This window comes from Scyliorhinus torazame, chromosome 1 (genome assembly GCF_047496885.1).
Source record: "Scyliorhinus torazame isolate Kashiwa2021f chromosome 1, sScyTor2.1, whole genome shotgun sequence".
Classification (NCBI taxonomy): Eukaryota; Metazoa; Chordata; class Chondrichthyes; order Carcharhiniformes; family Scyliorhinidae; genus Scyliorhinus; species Scyliorhinus torazame.
The window spans coordinates 269,302,230-269,317,067 of NC_092707.1; the positions used below are offsets into that span (position 1 = coordinate 269,302,230).

Genomic DNA, 14,838 nt, shown 5'->3' on the forward strand with positions numbered 1-14,838 from the left:
CAAAGATATGGGGTTATGATCGGTGCAGACATGATAGTGACAAATGGCCTCCTTCTGCACTGTAGGGATTCTATGGATTCGCCATTTTTTTGGAAAATTTCACCCAGCGCCTCTGACAGAGTAGTACTCCCTCAGTACTGGAGTGCTGGCCTAGATTTTGTGCTCAAGTCTTGTTTGGAACTTGTACCCATTACCTTCTGACTCAGAGCTGTGAGTAATTATATTTTAAGCAAGTGGATGTTCTTTTTTAAAGCAGAGTTGCTATGATTTGTAAATATGCCTTACATTGTTTCGCAGAAAATGTGCTGGGTCTTTATGAATTAACTCTCCATTCTCCTCCCACAGGATGATGTCTTCAAATGAAGTTGTATCAAGTAAACACTCAGAATCAAACAGTGTACTGGAGCTACCAGCGACATACAGCTTACCAAGAGAAGGTGGTCAGCTGATGTTTGATGAAGTCAATGCCATATATACTTTGGATGGTACTGCGGACGCTTCTTCATCCGCGATGCCAACAGTAAATATAGGTATGTAATGGATTTTTTAAAAAAGTATTTTTATTCCAAATTTTCAACATTTTTTTTTACATTTACAAACCCACCCAACACATTAAACTCCCCATCCACCCATACCTATGCCCCCACCCATCCCTCAAGAGTCAATGAAAACCAACTCTCCAAAATGCAGAATGTACAAACCCCAACTTTTGTAGCACCCATCACTCCTCCCCCCCCCCTCCCCCCGCCCCCCCCCCCCCCGGCCTTAGAGCAAATGTCACCTGCTTCAGGGCTAAGAACACCAGCAAGTCCCCCCCACCACGCCGAGACACAGGGTGGAGAAGCTGACCTCCACCCCAACAAGACCGCTTGTGTGCAATCAGCAAGGCAAAAGTATAAACATCTGCCCCCGCACCCACTTGCAACTCCAGGCAGTCCAACACCCAGAGTATGACTTCCAGGGTAGCACCCTGAAATGGTGCTGAAAACTGCCTTCCAAAACCTTTCCAGCGTCGGGCAGGACCAAAACATATGTATGGCTCACAGGGCCCCTTCCACATCGCTGACAGTCATCCTCCACCCTCTCAAACAGCTGGCTCATCCTTGACTTTGTCAGGTGTGTTCTGAACACCACCTTCAATATTTCCTCCAGCGCCGCCCTCAGCTCTTCCTCCCTTTTAGCCTTCACCTTTCCCATGGACCTCTTATCCTCCTCCACAATCCTCCCGTAAATCAGCGAGATGAACCCCTCTCCAACCCCCGGCTGACAGCACTGCCTCCAGCAACGAGGAGACAGGCACTATCGGGAAGGTCGGGAAGATCTTCCTCGCAAAGTCCCGCACCTACATGTACCAGAAACTCCTCCCCCGCGCTAACCCAGACCTCTCATTCAGCTCCTCCAAGCTCTTCCAAGCACTCCCTGAAATAAATCCTTCATCTCCCTAATCCCCTTCTCTTCCCATCCCCGAAACATTGCATCCATCTTCCTTGGCTCAAATCCGTGATTTCCCCTGATCGACATCCCCCTGACCCCGCCTGCTCCCAACCTAAAATGCTATGTAACGATTTTAAAATATGTTAGTCCCATAAACTGTGGAGTAGGATCAAAATTACAATTCAGTTGTTTTGGGTTGAAATGTAAGACAGCTCATGACCATTTTCAGGGATGTTCCAAATTAATAGCTGTTGTGAAGCATTGAGGCTCTGGGAAATAATACATTCAACTTAAAAGGCCTTTTCACAAGTCTAAGAGTGAAAATTTGGCAAAAGTAAAGTAAAACATGGCAGTATTTTATCCTTAGATTCATAAGACTCTGAAAGATTATGACATTATTAGATTTGACATATGCAAGAATCAAGATATAAGAGGCACAAAATAATTTACAATGAAGAAGGTGTTTAGCTCTTCTTAATTAATTTAGCTAGAGTGACCCATAAACATCCCATTGCAACATATAATTGATTCATAAATTACCCCTGGATTTTTACCTCCACTAGTTATTCAGGGGAGACTTCATAGATTTCTTTGTGAACATTAGCAGAAAGCAATCATTCAGTAGGAATCCTATAGATGTGGGGATACAGAGCAGCAAAGGGATATAAGAAAGTAATGCAAATTGTAAAAAGGGAACACAAGATAAACATTTGCAAGGAATATTAATACCAGCAGTTGAGGTTTTTGTAAGTATGTTGACAGAAAAAGCGTGGATAAGAATAATGATCTAAAAACAGAAGTGGATATTGTAATTGAAGAACAAGAAATGAAAAATTTGCAAAATGTTTAAATTGTATTAGTCTTCACAGTAGAGGGTGAGGATCAAGATATGAAGAGAACAATTGGAGAAACTGACTAGATTTGATCTAAGTTCAAAAAAGGAAGAGAGAAAATAAAATAAAATAGGGATAGACACATTTCTTGAATCTGATGGGTTTCCCAAAACGTCAGTGAGGAAATAGTGGATGCTTTAGTCATGATCTTTCACAACTATTAGAGAGCATTGCATAAGTCGCTGTTAAGTCAATCCATCAGTCTCCTGTTTGTGAGACAGAGTCTTCAATCATCGCTTTTGAGCTTCCGCTAATGCTGCCAGATGAACATCAACTCCTCATGCAGCTGCAACAATACTAGAGATGACCAGACTTCCCAGTGTGAACTGTAGAGTCATGATATTCTAGGAGATGAAATCACAGAGATTGTAAACAAACACAGTGTCAACCAGTGGTGATTCTTTGGTATGGATTCCAATACCTCAATGAGGCCAGCAATTTATCTCTCATGCTTTAGCCTATGAAACGCTCATCTCTGTCCTCTATAGCAGAGTTGATAGAGAGCCTCTCCTTCTGGTGAACACTCTACTGTGGCATTTATGTCACCATTCCCGGCTACGGCCCACTCTTGCTGGGTAATTCACCACATGAAAACCCCCTGTGGCTCATTATTTATCTCACTAAGAGTGCCAATGTCTGATGTGGTTCTTGGGAGGGATGAAGCTTTTTACAGCCCCTCCTTACAAGGACTTGTCCTCCTCTGATGTGTCTTCTACGAGGGCCTCTTACTGTTGAGAATTACCTCGAAGAGAGAAAAAAATGAGAGGAGTTAGAATGACAGATTGAAGTCAAACATTTTGAGTTAACTGTCTTGAGAATTGAGCTTGGTGTGGTGAAGCTTGTACATATTTGTTGAATTGGATGAAGTTGTACAATTATGCAGATCCTATGGAGGTAAACCACCAGACTCAAATGAACTGGGACCTTCTCACTGACTATCTTGGGCTAGCGTGTGATCCAGGTTTTAGTTTTACATTCAGATGCGTAATTCCAAAACTATATCTAATTGTTTTGCCCTGGAACTATGTCTGTGATATATTCCTTTTGGAAAAATGCAGTGTCAAAATGGCACTTTCCACCTCATGCTTTCTTGTTACAAAATATCATTTTCTTATTTATAGACCAGGATTGTTCATTTAGATGCAGCCAAGGACATTGGTCAATCTCTATAGTAAGTTGTTTCAGTCTGTAGCAAAAGCCTATGCGAACTTATCACTAAATAGCATTTATCGAACTGGGCAGTGCAATGTGTCTCTTTATGTTCCAGTCCTGATTTTAACTCTTAACCACAAAAAGATCTGATTATTCTTGCGCTGTGGCTGGACCGTGCACCAATATGTAAAAAGATATCTGTTGGCACTATCAGTAAGGCAGGTTGATGGAATAACAGATTTGGCTTTTACACTGCCCTGCTATTTGATGCCACATCTCAAAGCAACATGTCATTTGGCCAACTTGGGCTGAAAATTAGGTTGTCATAATTTGCACCATTTGTTGCTGCACTGATTCAGCTCAATTTATTTGTGTGCAGAGGCTGAACAAATGAACAAGAGTGTTTGATATTATTCACTTTAAACATAGTCCAAGAAACAGAAAAATTATTTTGTTTCCATTTTTTGTTCCTCTATTTTACATTCCAACTTCCTACTTTTCTTTCTTATTCACACCCACACTTGGTAGACTGCTTGCTATTGTTTTCTTTTATAAATTTAGAATACCCAATTCTTTTTTTTCCAATTATGGGCCAATTTAGCTTGGCTAATTCACCTACCCAGCACCTCTTTTTGGGTTGCAGGGGTGAGACCCACGTAGACACGGGGAGGATGTGCAAACTCCATACGGTCAGTGATCTGGGGCCGGGATCAAACCCTGGGCCCTTAGTGCCGCGAGATCAGGGCCTGTGCCTCAACCGAGCCAAGTTCTCTTTTGGCCAGACTGAGCTCAAGTTTTTTGGGGACCACATCTCCCGGTCGGGTGTGCGGCCGGATGCCGACAAAGTGGCAGCCATCGCAGCCATGCAGCAGCCGTCAGATAAGAAAGCAGTGCTGCGCTTTCTCGGGATGGTCAACTTCCTGGGGAAGTTCATTCCTAACCTTGCTCCGCACACGACTGCTCTTCGCCACCTGGTCAAAAAGACAACGGAATTCCAGTGGCTTCCCGCACACCAGAGTGAATGGGAGGAGCTCAAGATCAAGCTCACCACCGCCCCGGTACTGGCGTTTTTCGATACCACACAGGAAACAAAGATCTCAACAGACGCCAGCCAGTCCGGCATTGGGGCGGTACTCCTGCAACGGGACGACACCGCATCATGGGCCCCGGTCGCCTAAGCATCGTGGGCCATGACCCCCCACTGAACAGCGCTATGCGCAGATTGAGAAGGAGTGCCTAGGCCTGTTGACTGGCATCGACAAGTTTCACGATTATGTATATGGTCTTCCGCAATTCACTGTGGAGACCGACCATCGCCCCCTGGTCAGCATCATTCAGAAGGACCTCAACGATATGACCCCTCGCCTCCAGCGCATTCTGCTCAAGCTCCGGAGGTACGACTTCCAACTTGTCTACACCCCGGGGAAGGATCTCATCATCACAGAGGCTCTGTCCAGGGCGGTCAACACACCGCCCGACTCGGAGGGGTTCGTTTGTCAGGTCGACGCACATGTAGCCTTCACATCGGCCAATCTGCCGGCCACTGATGCACGTCTGGCCCACATTCGCCGTGAGACTGCGGCTGACCCCCTTCTACAGCGTGTGATGCGCCACATGACGGAAGGGTGGCTCAAGCGGCAGTTCCCACAATTTTACAACGTCCGGGACGACTTGGCCATCATTGATGGTGTCTTCTTGAAGTTGGACCGGATCGTGATTCCACACAGCATGCACCGGCTTATCCTCGAACAACTGCACGAAGGCCATCTCGGAGTTGAAAAGTGCAGGCGGAGGGCCCAAGAGGTTGTGTACTGGCCGGGCATCAGCGACGACATCGCCAACATGGTGCTCAACTGCCCCACCTGCCAAAGGTTTCAGCCGGCGCAACCCACTGAGACCCTTCAGCCCCATGAGTTAGTCACGTCCCCCTGGGCGAAGTTGGGCGTGGACCTCTTTCATGCGCTCGGCAGGGACTACATTATTCTGATTGACTACTTCTCAAGTTATCCGGAGGTCATACGCCTGCATGACACAACGTCATCAGCTGTCATCCGGGCATGTAAAGAAACCTTTGCTCACCATGGAATTCCGCTCACTGTCATGTCTGACAACGGACCTTGCTTTGCGAGCCAAGAATGGTCTTCCTTTGCCACTTCATACAACTTCACACACGTGACGTCCAGTCCCTTGCATCCTCAGTCGAATGGCAAGGGCGTCCACATTGTGAAGCGGCTCCTCTGCAAGGCTGCTGATGCCGGATCTGACTTCTATTTAGCCCTGCTGGCCTATCGCTCGGCCCCACTGTCCACAGACCTCTCGCCAGCCCAGCTGTTGATGGGTCGCACCCTCAGAACCACTGTGCCGTCCATTCATGCTCCTGACCTCGACCATGCTCCAATATTGCGAAGGATGCAACAACAGTGTGCTCAGCAGAAGGTGGCACATGACGCTCGGGCGACTGATCTTCCTGCCCTGGCGCCTGGAGACAATGTCCGCATACACCTACCGGAGGTGGCTGGTCGGCAACCGCCGAGGTTCTCCGCCACGTGGCTCCCCGCTCATTCCTGATTCGCATGCCTGATGGTTCCATTCGCTGCCGTAATCGGCGGGCCCTTCGTCTGGTTCCGCGCTCGCTACAAGATCATGCACCAGTGCCACGCCCTCCTGTTGTCCCTGATGTCGACTTTGTTGAGCTTCCTGCCACTCTGCCTCTTCCTCTCTTGCCCGTGGCCAGGCCCATTCCTCAGCCGATGGATCCTGACCCACCCTTGAGGCGGTCAACCTGAATTCATCGCCCACCTGAGAGACGTGACTTATGAGCCTGTTGGCACATTGGACTCACTGAATTGTTATACAGTACTGTTAACGAGTTTCTTTTCTTGTCGTTCATTGTTCCAGACGTTTTCTCTCGTCGTTTGCTGATTGCATTTGTTCTGTTATTGGTACAACCTCGTTGTTCTGTTGCACCTGACACCTTCCTCTGTATATAGTTCAGCCTCATGTACATGTTGTAAATATCAAACACACATACTCAGATGAACTCAGTACACATTTCTATTTATTAGCATGTAGGCACATATCCTTTGTGAAAGGGGGGGGATGTCATGATATCCACATCAGCATATCATGGTGCAATCACACACACACTGATGGACAGGCAGTTGGACAAACCAGCACACACATAACATCGCAGCCAATCACCAGTGAGAGCACACGCACTATAAAACAGGGAACACCACAGTTCCCGTTCATTCTACCAGGAGATAGCTCAGAGCACAGAGCTCACAGCGTGCCATTCAGACATAGACCATGTGCTGAATGCCTCACTAAGATAGTGATAGGGCTGGGTCCACAGGTTAGCTGGTGAAGCACGTACCCAAGCCAGCAGTTAGTTGTAACCGTTGTTAAGACAATAAAACAGAGTTGTACCATCTACAGCCGTGTTGGATCATTTGTGCAGCAGAACACCCAACACGACAGTTTCCTCCACTTTAAAAATATGGAGGCAACTCTGCCAACATTTCAAGCTGGGATCAGTATCAACGTAGGCCCCTTTTTGTGTTAATCACCTCTTCGAGCTGGCACGGTTGGATGCTACGTTTGTGGCAGGGAAAGGGGCTGGAGAGATTGTGTGATCTATTTTTGGAGGGGCGGTTTGCCAGCCTGGAGGAATTGAAAAAGAAATGTGGGCTCTCTGGCTCGGACTCGTTTAGGTACCTCCAGGTATGGAATTTTGTTAGACAGATGTTACCGGCATTCCCAGTGGCACCACTATCTTCCTTGCTGGAAGGGATCCTTTCCTGCTCGGGGTTTGGAAGGGGGTAGAACATCCGGCATGCATGGACAGATTCTGGTGGAGGATTCTGATCTCCTGAACTGGTTTGATCAACTGATCAGGATTTTATTTCTGGAATTTTTGGTCTCACCCAGGGATTGCAAGGCTTCAGGGTTGAGGTAGGGGCATTATCTGTCAGTGATCAGAACTATACATTGTATTGCTGCTATGCCTATTCAGGAGTGCTGCGCAGCTTGAGCACAACCTCTGAAGATTTAACAATGGATTCCACAATAAAAGTCCGTATCCTATTTGTTCTGTTGTTGTCACCTCTCACAATTTGAACTTAGTGAACCATATTTGCTGACAAATAAAGAAAATCTAAGGCACTTTCCAAAACAAAAATATTAATAAAAATAGAGGGAGAGCGCAATGTGGCCTGTAGATCCTGGGAGATGCCTCCCGTGGGATTCCTGTCAGCCTTTATGCCTCGCGGGATATACCCAAATCCCACGAGGCGTCAGAATTAGAATCCTGCCCAAAGGGGCATGACCAAACCTCCCCAGCAAGGCTGCAGCCGGATGCCGTTCAGTACAGGTCCACACAAACGTGGACAAGGCAGAACGGCACCCAGGAGGGTTTCCCGGGCCATCGAAGGATCCTGTGTGACCGGGGATAGTGCAGGGTGGCCCTATGGCCCTCCCCCTGCTACATAGGCATCTAGGCACTGCTCAGCTGGCACCTTGGCACTGCCAAGGTGCCCGGGTGGCACTGCCAAGATGGCAGGAGCACTGTCAAGGTGGCAGTGCAAGGGTGCCTGGGTATCAGAGCGGCACTGCCAAAGGTCAGGGGCCGAGGGGGGACCATGCCCATGAAAGGCGGGTGGACAGGAGTATGAAGGGTGAGGGTGTGCATGGCAGGTATGAAGGGCCTCTCAGCGGTTGGGGGGGTGATGGGTGGAGTCCTGGAAGGGGTGGGCTGTAAGGGGGTGTTGGGGGGGCCCCCAGGGACACCATAGCGCGATGTCTCCACTTGGACATCCCCCATCTGTGTGTGGGGGGTGGCATTTCCCATGGTTGGGGGGGGGGACCCACAAGCTCACTTAGAGATTGGGATACCCTTCCAAAATGGGTGGGGAGTTCAGATCCTCAGTGCTGAAATAAATTCTCAATGTGGGCTAAACCAGAGAGAAACACCCCAGAGCCCACAAAAGTGACTACGTATCATTGAATAGCGGTGGGGAACTCGCTGGCAGAGCCAGCACGAAACTCCCTGAAAACCCCCCACCACAAATGAACTTAGAAGGGCAGCACGGTGGCACAGTGGGTCAGCACTGCAGCCTCACGGCGCCAAGGTCCCTGGTTCGATCCCGGCTCTGGGTCACTGTCCGTGTGGAGTTTGCACATTCTCCCCGTGTTTGCGTGGGTTTCACCTCCACAACCCAAAAATGTGCAAGCTAGGTGGATTGGCCATGCTAAATTGGCCCTTAATAAAAAAAATTTTTAAAACAATGAACGTAGAACCGTTTTTGTTAAATTGGATTGGATTTGTTTTATTGTCACGTGTACCGATGTGCAGTGAAAAGTATTGTTCTGCGTACTGTCCAGACAGATCATTCCATACATGAAAATAAACATAAGATATATGTAAATACATAGACACAGGCATCGGGTGAAGCATACAGGAGTGCAGTATCACTCAGTAGAGAAGATGTTTGAAAAGATCAGATCAGTCCATAAGACGGCCATTTAGGAGTCTGGTAATGGTGGGGAAGAAACTGTTTTTGAATCTGTTAGTGCGTGTTCTCAGACTTTTGTATCTCCTGCTCGATGGAAGAAGTTGGAAGAGTGAATACCCTGGGTGGGAAGGGGTCTTTGATTATGCTGCCCGCTTTCCCAAGGCAGCGGGAGGTGTAGACAGAATCAATGGATGGGAGGGGGGTTCGCGTGATGGACTGCGCTGTCTTCACAAATCTCCATAGTTTTTTATTGTCTTGGGCCGAGCAGTTGCCATACCAGGCTGTGATGTAGCCAGATAGGATGCTTTCTGTGGTGCATCTGTAAAAATTGGTAAGAGTCAATGTGGACATGCCGAATTTCCTTAGCTTCCTGAGAAAATATAGGTGCTGTTATGCTTTCTTGGTTGTAGCATCGACATGGGTGGACCAGAACAGATTGTTGGTGATGAGCACACCGAGGAATTTGAAGCTCGGCACCATTGATCCAGACAGGAGTGTGTACGGTACTTTGCTTCCTGAAGTCAATGACCAGCTCTTTAGTTTTGCTGACATTGAGGGTGAGATTGTTCTCGTTACACCACGCCACTAGGTTCTTTATCTCCTTCCTGTATTCTGACTCATATTGTTCGAGATCCAACCCACTACAGTTGTGTCGTCAGCAAACCTAGAGATGGAGTTGGAGCAAAAGTTTGCCACGCAGTCATGTGTGTTTAGAGAGTATAGTCGGGGGCTAAGTACGCAGCCTTGCGGGGCCCCGGTATTGAGGATTATCATGGAGGAGGTGTTGTTTATCCTTACTGATTCCGGCCATAGTTTTGTTAGTCCATGCTGACAGAAACTCATAATTTATGTCTCCATTCCTCAACTTAGTGGAAAGGGAGAGGCTGTTTATATCTTTGGCACCACTTGTGCTGACTTTGTGCCAACTGGATAGATAATCTGTATGCACCTGGTCCTAGAAAAACACTCTTCTGGCTTGCATTCAGATGCTCTGTTGACTGTTTTATTCAGATTGATTCACATTCAGAATGATTCAGATTGACACTGAGATTGGTTAAGATTCACATTCAGTATGATTTCGATACACATTCCGATCGAGTCACATTCAGATTATTTCAGATTCAAATTCAGTGTGATTCCAATTCAAATTCAGATCAATTCAGATTGCTTCAGATTCACATTCCAATTCCAGACTCATTCCAATTCAAACTGATTCTGATTCACATTCAATTTGTTTACAGTTCACATTCAGATCAATTCAGGTTCACATTTAGATTGATTCAGATTCACATTCAGAATGATTCAGATTCACATTCAGATCAATTCACATTCAGATTGATATTTAGAATGTTTCAGATTCTCAGTCAGATCGATTCAGATTCGCATTCAGAATGATTCAGATTCACATTGTGATTGATTCAGGTTCACATTCACATTGGTTCAGAATGATTCGCATTCATATTCTGATCCAGTCAGATGCACATTCAGAATGATTCAGATTCCCATTCAGATTAATTCAGATTCAGGTTGTTTAAAAGCAGCTTGGGCGAATGCAATGTTCTTTGACGAGGCGGAATTTTCTTTAAAAAAAAATAAATTTAGAGTACCCAATTATTTTCTTTTCCAATTAAGGGGCAATTTAGCGTGGCCAATCAACCTACCCTGCACATCTTTGAATTGTGGGCGTGAAACCCACGCAAACATGGAGGAATGTTCAAACTCCACACGGACAGGGACCCAGGACCGGAATTCGAACCCGGGTCCTCAACGCCGTAGTCCCAGTGCTAACCACTGCACCACGTGCTATCCTTAAGTGGAATTTTCAGCCTGGAGAGTTAATTTGATTTCAGCTTGGGGAGATGATGTCATTGCTGAGTGGGGCTAAGGTATTCAGACATTTTGAGAAAGCTTTTGAGTTGAGATCTGGGGCGGGATTCTCCGTAATCGGCGCGATGTCCGCCGGTCGGCGCCAAAAATGGTGCAAATCAGTCCGGCATCGCGCCGCCCCAAAGGTGCGGAAGTCTCCACATCTTGAGGGGCTGAGCCCTCACCATGAGGGCCTAGGCCTGCGCCGGACTGATTTCCGCCCCGCCAGCTGGCAGGAAAGGCCTTTGGTGCCCTGCCAGCTGGCGCGGAAATGACTTTGCCGTGCGGCGCATGCGTGGGGGCGTCAGCGGCCGCTCACGGCATCCCCGCGCATGCGCAGTGGAGGGGGTTTCTTCCGCCTCCGCCATAGTGGAGACCATGGCGAAGGCGGAAGGAAAAGAGTGCCCCCACGGTACAGGCCCGCCCGCAGATCGGTGGGCCCCGATCGCAGGCCAGGCCACCGTGGGAGCACCCCCCCGGGGCCAGATCACCCCGCGCCCCCCCCCCCCAGGACCCCGGAGCCCGCCCGCGCTCCCTTATCCCGCCGGTAAGAGAGGTGGTTTGATTCTCGCCGGCGGGACAGGCATTCCAGCAGCGGGACTTCGGCCCATCGCGGGCCGGAGAATCGCCGGGGGGGGGCCCGCCAACCGGCACGGCGTGATTCCCACACCCGCCGAATATCCGGTGTCGGAGAATTCGGCAACCGGCGGGGGTGGGATTCACGCCAGCCCCCGGCGATTCTCCGACCCGGCGGGGGGTCGGAGAATCCCGCCCCTGATCTCTGAGTCCACAAGTAAGATCTTCTGTTCTCACAGTAGGATAATTTTAAAAGTTTAATAGTATTTAAAGCAGTACACACTTGTCTGAAGGCCAGGGGGAATCTGAAACAAACCAGTTGAAAATGCTTTTTGAAGACATATAGCCAGAGTCAGCAGGGGTTCTAATAGGAGCCAAATCTCTTCTGGAAAGCAAGTATTACTCTGTGCCATTGGGATGTGGGATGTATTGAGAACTATATGCTTTTCCTTTCTTGTTGTATAATTGGGAATAAAGATAATAATTAAGGGCAAAAGCAAATTACTGCAGATGCTGGAATCTGATGCTGGATTAGTAATTAAGGGTATTGTATTTACTGTATTGAGTAGTATTATTTAAGCCTTTAAGGGCTAATTGTAAGCTATTTTCGGGTGTGATGTTCAAGAATTTAATATTGTGTGAATAATAAAGTTTTGTTTTAAAATATCAAACCCGGGGAAATTTCAGCAGCGGTGGTCTGGGAAGCATTGAAGGCAGTGGTCAGGGGGAAGCTGATCTCGATACGGGCCCACAGGGAGAAGGTAGACAGGGCAGAGACGGACCGGCTGGTAAAGGAGATACTACAGATCGACAGGAGGTATGCGGATACCCCAGAGGCAGGGTTTTTAAGGGAACGGCGGAGGCTACAGGCGGAGTTCGGCTTGTTAACCACAGGAAGGGCAGTAGAGCAGCTGAGAAAGGCGAGGGGGGGCGATCTATGAGCATGGAGAGAAGGCCAGCAGAATGCTTGCACAGCAGCTTAGAAAGAGGGAGGCAGCCAGGGAGATAGGGAAAGTAAATGATGGAGATGGGAACCTGGTTGGGGGTTCAACAGGGGTGAATAAGGCATTTAGGGATTTTTACAGTAGGTTGTATGGACCGGAATCCCCACCTGGGCCGGAGGGGATGAGACACTTCTTGGGGGACTGAATTTCCCAAAGGTGGACGGGGAGCTGGTAGAAGGGCTGGGGGCCCCGATCAGGTTGGAAGAGATAGTGGAGGGTCTGAAGGCCATGCAGTCGGGTAAAGCCCCGGGGCCAGACTGGTACCCAGTGGAGTTCTATAATAAGTTCTCTGGGATATTGGGATCATTGTTGATGAGGATGTTCAATGAGGCAAGGCAGAGAGGGGTGCTGCCCCCGACGATGTCACAGGCGATTTTGCTGATCCTGAAGCGGGACAAGAACCCGGAGCTGTGTGGGTCCTACAGGCCAATATCCTTGTTGAATGTGGACACCAAACTGCTGACCAAAATTCTGTCCTCCAGGATTGAGGATCGTGTTCCGGACGTTACTGGAAGGACCAGACGGGGTTTGTTAAGGGTAGGCAGTTGGTGGCCAATATAAGAAGGCTATTAAATGTGATCATGATGCCTCCGGAAGGTAGGGAGATGGAGGTGGTGGTCGCAATGGACGCAGAGAAGGCTTTTGATCGGGTAGAATGGGAATGTCTGTGGGAGGTACTGGGAAAGTTCAGATTTGGGCGGGGCTTTATTGACTGGGTCAGGTTGCTGTATCACGCTCCTGTGGCAAGCTTACGGACAAATAGGACAACATCGGACTACTTTAGACTGCACCGGGGGACGAGACAGGGATGCCCCCTCTCCCCACTGTTGTTCGCGCTAGCTATAGATCTGCTGGCAATTGCCCTGAGAGCCTCAAAGGGCTGGAAGGGGCTGGTCAGGGTGGTGGGGGGGGGGGGGGGGGGGGGGGATGGAGCACAGGGTCTCGCTTTATGCAGACGACCTGCTTCTGTATGTATCGGATCCAATAGAGGGGATGAAAGAAATCCTGAGGATTCTAGGGGAATTTGGACGGTTTTCGGGGTCTCAGCTAAATATGGGGAAAAGTGAGATGTTTGCGGTCCAGGCGAGTGGACAGGAGAGGCGATTGGGGGAGCTGCCGTTTAGATTAGTAGGGGGAAGCTTTAGGTATCTTGGCATCCAAGTGGCTGGGACCGGCTGCATAAATTAAATCTGGCCCAACTAGTAGACTAAATGAAGGACGATTTTCGCAGATGGGATGCGCTTCCGTTGTCACTAGCTGGGAGGGTGCAGGCGGTGAAGATCATGGTCTTCCCGAGATTCCTGTTTGTATTTCAGTGTCTCCTCATTTTTATTCCACGGTCCTTTTTTAAACGGGTCAACAAAGTGATCACTGGCTTTGTTTGGGCGGGCAAGACCCTGAGAGTAAGGAAGATAATGCTTGAGCGGAGTCGGGGAGAGGGCGGGCTGGCGCTGCCAAATTTTACTGGGCGGCGAATATAGCCATGATCAGGAAGTGGGTGGTGGGGGGAGGGTCGTCATGGGTGTGGATGGAGGTGGCTTCATGCAAAGGCACCAGTCTGGGGGTGGTGATAATAGCTCCTCTGCCGTTCCCGCCGGCACGGTACTCCACCAGCCCCGTGGTGGTGGTGGCCCTGAGAGTCTGGGGGCAATGGAGGAGACATGTGGAAACAGAGGGAGCATCGGTCTGGTCCCCAATCTGTAATAATCACCAGTTTGCCCGGGAAATATGGATGGGGGTTCTGGATATGACAGAGAGCAGGGATTGAGAGGATGGAGGATATGTTTATAGAGGGGAGCTTTTCGAGTACGAGGGTGCTGGAGGAGAAGTTTGGGTTGGCGAGGGGAAACAAATTCAGGTATCTGCAGGTGCAGGACTTCCTACGTAAACAGGTGTCAACCTTCCCGCTCCTACCACCAAGGAGGATTCAGGACAGGGTAGTTTTCAGAGGGGGGGGGGGGTAGGAGAGGGGAGCATTTCTGACATTTACAAGGAGCATATGGGATCAGAGGAGACGCAGATCGAGGAGCTGACTGCAAGTGGGAGGAGGAGCTGGGAGGAGAGATAGAGGATGGTCTGTGGGCGGACACGTTGAGTAGAGTCAACATGTCCACAACATGTGCCAGGCTCAACCTGATACAATTCAAGGTCGTTCATCGGGCTCACCTGACAGTGGCCGTGATGAGCAGATTCTTTGGGGTGGAAGACAGGTGTGCAAAGTGTGCGGGAGGACCAGCGAACCATGTCCACATGTTCTGGACATGTCCAAAGCTTAGGGGATTTTGGCAGGGGTTTGCAGATGTCATGTCCACGGTGTTAAAAACAAGGGTGGCACCGAGTCCAGAGGTGGCGATTTTCGGGGTGTCGGAAGACCCGGGAATCCAGGAGGAGAAAGAGGCA

At 48.9% G+C, this 14,838-nt stretch overlaps 1 protein-coding gene across 1 annotated transcript in view; it reads left to right on the forward strand.

Annotated features, from left to right (window-relative positions):
- LOC140421323 (shieldin complex subunit 1-like) overlaps positions 1–14,838 on the forward strand; it is a 289,276-nt gene that overhangs the window by 87,939 nt on the left and 186,499 nt on the right. The window contains exon 2 of the mRNA XM_072505973.1: positions 346–530. Coding sequence (XP_072362074.1) covers positions 347–530 — 184 coding nt within the window. The 5' untranslated portion in view covers position 346. The remainder of the gene's footprint in view (positions 1–345; positions 531–14,838) is intronic.